At 42.0% G+C, this 7,123-nt stretch overlaps 1 protein-coding gene across 1 annotated transcript in view; it reads right to left on the reverse strand.

Annotated features, from left to right (window-relative positions):
• Positions 1 to 6,366, reverse strand: part of VXN (vexin) — a 21,188-nt gene extending 14,822 nt beyond the window's left edge. Inside the window, exons 1-2 of the mRNA XM_012554437.2 lie at positions 6,147 to 6,366; positions 2,452 to 2,507 (exon numbers count right to left, since the gene is read on the reverse strand). Coding sequence (XP_012409891.1) covers positions 2,452 to 2,507; positions 6,147 to 6,213 — 123 coding nt within the window. The 5' untranslated portion in view covers positions 6,214 to 6,366. The remainder of the gene's footprint in view (positions 1 to 2,451; positions 2,508 to 6,146) is intronic.
• Positions 6,367 to 7,123: the final 757 nt, after the last annotated feature.

Below are 7,123 nucleotides of genomic sequence, written 5' to 3' on the forward strand. Positions count from 1 at the left end.
CTAAAATTTTTTCAATATTCATATCCTCTGACCCAGAATTTCCATATCTACAAATTTATCTTCAAAAAACTTTTGCATAAGAGCATACACATATATTTAAGAATACTTCTTGTGGCATTATTTGTAATAGAAAAAATGGAAAAATCCCATTTGTTGATGATTTCGTTCAATAATGTATCTAGAAAACTTCTGATGTGGTTTGGGTAAATAAATACATTGATACAATAGCATGCTATGCAGCCACTATAAAGAATGGGGTTGATCTATATGTACTAATTGGCATGGAAAGATGTTCGAGACTGATTTAAGTCAAAAAAGCAAATTGCAAAACAGTATATATCTGACAATAAAACATAATGAGTAATTATATGATAGTATACGGGAAATTTTCACTTAAACACCAGATTACTGAATGTTCAGTATGTGTCAGGCTCTGGACTAAGCACTTTACATATCTTAAGTCATTTGCTTCTTCCAGTGGCTCTTGAGATATGTGCTCTTCTTATCCCCATTTTAACATAAGGAGTTGAGTCCATGAATGGTTAGGCAACTTGTCCAAGCTGGTGAAGCTAGAAATTGGTATAACTAGGATTTAAACCCAGGCAGTTTGACACTGCAGGAGAAAGACCTAGCAATCTGCTTCTGTAAAGATGACAGACTAGAAAACTCTATGGGGCAGTTCTACTCTGTCCTATGGGGTTGCTATGATTTGGAAATCAACTTGATGGTATCCAGCAACACAAACCATTTGACTCTAAAATCTACATATTTAACCACTATGCTCTAGAGCTTCCCAGGATTTTCTGTATATATATATATACACACACACACACATATATATCTTTGTAATATTTGAAATTTTATAATGGGCATGTACTATTTTAAGGAGCCCTGGTGGCATAGTGGTTAAAGCGCTCAGCTGTTAAGCAAAAGATCAGGAGTTCGAACCTACCAGCTGCTCTGTGGGAGAAAGTTGTGGCAGTCTGTTTCTGTAAAGATTTTCTTTTGTGCATTAGGTAAAAGTTTACAGAGCAAATTAGATTCCCATTGGATAGTTTGTAGGTAAAGTGTTTCATGGCCTTGACTTCATTCCCCACAATGTGTCAGCACTCTCCCCATTTCCGCCCTGGGCTCCCCATTTCCTTTCTTCCTGATTTTCTGCCCCTTGTTGCCTTCTCATCTTTGCTTTTGGGCAAATATTGCTGTTTTGATCTCTTATAACTGATTGTCCTAAGGAGCACATTCCTCTTGGGTGTTATTGTTTATTTTGTGGGTTTTCTGTTGTTTGGCTGGAAGGTGGTCTCCAGGATGCTTCTGTAAAGATTTACAGCCTTGGAAACCCTATGGGGCAGTTCTACTCTGTCCTATAGGGTCACTATGAGTCGGAATCGACTCGATGGCCTTGGGTTATGTACTACTTTTGCAGTTAAAAAATAGCCGCATAAAAACAACAGCCAAAACCCTCTCATTTCAGGACACTGGTTTTAAATTTTTTTTTTTTTAATGGAGAATAGGCTTTTGAAAACCGAGATACCTAAAAAATCAAAATCGTAGTCTATGAAAAGTTATGATGGAGAGAAGTAGAAACTCCAGTAATCAAGAGGAAACAATTTAGCAGTTGACCTTTTAAAATAGAATGCAGGGATTGTATATAAAATGAGAACGGCACAGCATCATTAGGCTCTGAAGACATGTAAATTAATTTTCAGGCAATGCATATGCTTACGAAAGTAGCAAAACATAATACAGAAAAAGGAAAGCTGATGTTGGTGAGGTTGGAGATACACAAGTAGCATTGCCGGAAGCCCTGGAATTGTTCAGAACTTCTGGAAAGCAGTCTGGCAATACAGGACAAAGCTGTAAGCAGAAGCCATTTTAGAACATCATTATTCTGTCCTCCGTATCTAGCACAGTGCTTCACACGTAGGAGGAACACAAATAGCTGATGAGTGAATGAATGAATGAAATTATTCTTATCCTTTCACCTGTTTGAGGGCTATGCTCCAAGAAATTAATCCAAAAGAAAACTATAGTATTTTGAACAAAGAGGTTCATTGCACTGTTGCTTATAAGAGTGAAAACATGGAACATTACAAATGCCACCAATACAATACCTAGGTTAGGGGTCTACATCCGCATTGTGGACTGTTCAAATGAGAAAGAAATGTGTATATAAAATGAGGTTTACTCTCTCTGCTTGGGGAAAATGGCAGAATAGGCGTCCAATTCAGGACTGTTTGGTTGACATTTGTAAATTCCTTGGGTTAAGTGAAGGACGGAGAGTGGAGTGTAGCCACAACCACACAGGACTTAGAGAGCCCTCCTGATTATTCACAGAGGGAAGGAGCTGGACATTGCTGATTTGTTTGTTTGACTTTTTTTTTGTGTGTGTGGACATTGCTTTTTTAATGAAAGCCAATCAGAGGAGATCAAAAATGGAAGTTTTCTTACATTCTTGGTCAAGAGGTGTTGAGAGCTTTTGACTCTTCTTCTGGCTGGACTGGATGCTGAAAAGAGAGATTAAAAAATGGTTTTAGAGAACGCCGAGAGGGCATCGTAGCTCCGGTAACGATGCTGAGAAGCTTTTAGCCTTCAATGGGCAGGAGCACGGGCAGGAGCACACACAGTAGGCAGAGCAGGAAGAAGAGGCAGGATTCAATGACATTTTATTAAGATGTTACTTGACTGGTAAATGTATGCATTTTGTTAAAAATGGAGACACCCAGTCATCTCTTTTCCACATTGCTGCTAGAATGTCGACCTAGAACTGAAATCCCACCATGTCACTGTCCTGCTTAAACTTGAAGTGACTTCATATATCACATATCAGACACACAATCAGATGAGTGTTGTTATTTGCCTGCAAAGCACCTGCAGTGGGAAGCCCCGGAGTAGAGCCTGCAGATTAGTAGCCAGGGCTCCCAACTCTGTTCACCTGGGTGCGAATCCTAATGGGCCACTTGCCTGCTGTGTGACTTGGGCGAAACTACTCGACCTCTCTCATCCTCATTCTCTTCACCTGTAAGACAAGGATAATAATGGCAACTGCCTCAGGGGGCTGTGGCAGGATTAAAAGAACTAACCTTTGTAAAACCCTAGGCTGGAGTCTGGCATAGAGTAAGTGCCCTAGGAAGTGGTGGTGGTGGTGGTGGAGATTTTCCTCTTTTTTTCCCTATAGGATAAAGGTGGGCAGAAAGCACACGTGATGACTCCCACAGACTACAGCATTCAGTTCAGATTTCTCTTTCTGGAACTTTCCCCATATCCTCCTACCTCTCTCCTGCTGGCCTACCACCCCCCTCCTCATTGTTTTTATTATAGATCACGGCTTATCCCCAGGGGCCTTATTTTGAATGCTGTGGTACTGTTCACCCCAGAATTTAATCCACTCTGGTGTGTCTCAGGAAATAACGTCTGGGACAACTTCTTAGTAAAACCACAGTTTTTATCTTCTGTATTACTGTGAATTGCACTGTGTACGATCTTTCCCTTAAAGGGCTCTCTCTCTAAAAACCAAAACATTGCCGTCAAGTCGATTCTGACTCATAGCGCCCCTATAGGATAAAGTAAAACTACCCCATAGGGTTTCCAAGGCTATAATTTTTACGGAAGCAGACTGCCACATCTTTGTCCCGCCAAGCAGCTGGTGGGTTCGAACCGCAGAATTTTAGGGTGGCAACTGAGTGCTTTAACCACTGCACCACTAGAGCTCCTCCTCCTCTCTCTCTCCCCCTCTCTCTCTCAGATAAAAATACACAATCGTCCTCAGGTAAGACTTGGTCTTTATCTTGTGCTTTTTAAAAATACTTAAGAAACACAATAACATCTGCTGTTGCCGTATTTCTGTGGAAGTATTAAGACGGTTCAGTTAAAAAAATGCAGATATTAGGTTGAACACAGCGTCTGTGTGCGTATGTTGGGAAGGGAGCACCGAGGGCCTTGCTGCTTGATGGCTGAGGAGAAGATGAGGCAAAGCAAGAAATGGGAAGAGGTGGACTTCATCCATTTATGGTCTAATGTAAACCTGCAAATGCTCCTTCTCTGGAGAACATCTTTCTGCCCACTGAAATGTCTGTGAATACCCATGAACACTTGGTTAAATACCAAGAGGTGACCATGAATGGAAATGGGAAGAAAGGAATATAGGATTAAACATTCATCTTTGACTGAACATATTAATTGATGTAAATACAGAATAAAAATAGAAATCACTTTATAAGTGATATATTTAATGGTGCTTACTACATTCCAGATACTGTTCTAGATGTTTTATACATTAACTCATCTATTCCTCATAATAACCCTGCGAGGTGGGTTCTATTCTCCCTCTCATAGAAGTGGAAACTCAGGCCCAGAGAGGTTAAGTAACTTGTCTAAGGTCACACAGCAGTTTCTTAAGACTACGCTAAACAAATGGAGCCAAGGTCCTTTTTGAACAATTTTATTTAAGTGTGACATTGCTCCTGAATTGGATGATAAGCTTTTAATTAAAAAGAGTCCTATGGCTTTGACTTTTCCCCCTTAAAATTTTTTTAATGGATAAAATTAAAGAAAATAGACACATTTTTAACGTTTTCAGATTTGCCTCACAATTTTTTTCCCCATATAAAAGAAATAAAAAATCAGAGGTAAAGGTAAGGTCTCCTTTCTATTCTCCCCTAATTCTACTTCCTTCCCTCCTGGGGCTACTGAGTTCCCCAGTTCTGTCTGTGTCTTTCCAGTCTGCGTTTTCAAACTTTTCTACATGTATGTATCCATACACAATGTACAGTATTGTTTTGTGTCCAAATTTATATAAATGTTGTCATACATATTTAATCTTTCAGCCTGCTTTTTTCTTGAGATCTATGTAAGTCCATACACACAGATCTGGTTCCTTCCTCCTGACGACTGTGGACTATTCCATAGTATGATGATACCCTGTTTTATCCATTCCCCTTATAATGGACATTTAGGTTTGTTTGTTTGTTTTCAGTTTTTCCCTCTTAGAATCAATGCCCCTATGAACATCCATGTGTCCAAGTTTCCCTGGGCTATTTACCCAAAAGTAGGACTGCTAGGTCAGAGGTCACTGTGGACTTTCAGGTACATTTAAGAATCTCCAGAGAAAATTCCAGCCCCTGCACACGGGCAGGCTCCTAGCTCTTTTTCCTCTTTCTCTCTCTGGCAATAGATGTCTAAAGCTTAATTTACGTTCTGCTGTATGTCTCTTTGTGGCCAGACTCAGAGGCCCCCCACCCCGCAGCAATGGCTCTGTCTGTGGCTGATACGGGAGGGAGGAAGAAAGGAGTTCTTTGAATGGGAAGTCGCAACACCAGCAAACATCCAGCCCACTTCATTCATGCCTGACAATGAGACCAGGGGCTTTGGGCTCTCAGGGGAAGACAGGGCTGCAGGGCAAGGGTGGAGGTGTCAGGAGAGAGGAGCACCTTTGGAGGGGTGAAGGAACTTTCCAGAACCGAGCACTTGGAGTCCACTGAGCCCTCACACAAAGCCCCTCCCTGGGACTGAACACAGTTCACCCTGAGCACAAGGACGCGTAAGTCAAGATTCTCCCATCATACCTTTCTGTCAGCTCTAGTTCCAGGTTAAGTTTGGGAGGGTGGCTCTGGGGTTCTGTGGAGAGGCCGAATGGGGGTCAGGGGACAACCTGACTGCTTCTTTGGACTTTAGGCCATTGCTAGGAGGATTTCTCCCCACATGACACGGCACAGTTTGGAATCACTCTGAGCCAGCTGGTTCTCACTGCGGAACCCGCTTGCCACTGTAGAAAAGAAAAGACTCTACCTAGCTGCCCTGGGAATTTGGTCATCATCTCTGTTCCCTAAAACAACGGCTTGCTGTCACTTTCACAATTTGCTGTCACTACTGGCATATTGGGTTGCCGGCACTGAATAAAGTAAAACAGAGAGTCATTTCACTGTGCTCGTTTTCCTCAGATGGATTGCTTCTCAATGATGATGCTTATCCACGTGCCTCCTTTTCAGAAAAAATAAGTAAAATAAAATAAAATACCATCAAATCCGAGAACCCATCAGCCCTCAGAGCCCTGAGAGTAACACATAGTAAAACAGCAGGGGATTGTCCTGAGCCTCCTGCATAAGCGGTCACATCCAAGGAGCACAGTCAAGGGCAATTTTACTCACCCTTGGAAGGAATCACAGTGGTGAAAACTTCTATATTCTCGTCACTGCAGCTGTAAATCTGATGCATCGTGTCTGCCGTCTCTCCCCAAAGTGCTGGGGATGGGAGCCTCGCTCTGAAGCCCTAGTCGAGAGGTTTCCTAATCCAGTCTGGCTCAGGGATCATTGTGCAGGCCACAAAAGACAGGCTCGGCTCTGATCTCATCTCATTCCAGAGTCTTCACTGCAACATTTTCTAATCCCATCTGTCTTTTTTTTTTTTGTGAATCCTATTATTGCAAACTTTGATTGAGCGTGGAGGCTTAGTCCCCTCCCATGCTAGGAGGTGTTTAACATTTTTATTTTGCCGTGTCTGCTGCAGTGAATTTGGAAGTCTTTTGTCAAGTGATGATGAAGTGAAATCGCCTACTTGGGTAGCGCCAAGCCTGGCTGGAGAATGTCGTCAAAAAGGAAGCATGAATTTTGGTTACCAGCAATTCTTCTCATTTCAGAAATGAAGAGGCTTTTTTTTTTGCCTTCTGCCAGGAGAACTAGATATTCAGTACTTTGTCATGTGTTAACTTGGCTTCCTTCAAAGTTTCTATTTTAAACAAAAGGACTGTTTCTCTGGAGCGTGTTTGCTTATGTCAGTACATGACGAGGCTGACATTTCTAGCGAGCCGTGCTGTTAGCATCTCTTGTTCGATCCTTCAGGTGCTTACAGAGACCTGTGCACTTGAGGCGCCCAACTACAGGAGGTTATATCTGTATTACTCTAAGTATCCTAAAATGTATTGTCCTATATATGTATTATCCTAAGAGGCAGCAGTGGCTTGGTGGTGGAACTCTTGCTTTCCGTGAAGGAGTTCCGGGTTTGATTTCTGGCCAATGCATCTTATGTGCAGCCACCATCCATCTGTCAGTGGAGGCTTGCATGTTGCTATGATGCTGAACAGACTTCAGCACAGCTTCCAGACTAAGGCTAGGAAGAAAGGCCTGGC

Source organism: Trichechus manatus, unplaced genomic scaffold, assembly GCF_000243295.1.
Source record: "Trichechus manatus latirostris isolate Lorelei unplaced genomic scaffold, TriManLat1.0 scaffold00018, whole genome shotgun sequence".
NCBI classification, from domain to species: Eukaryota; Metazoa; Chordata; class Mammalia; order Sirenia; family Trichechidae; genus Trichechus; species Trichechus manatus.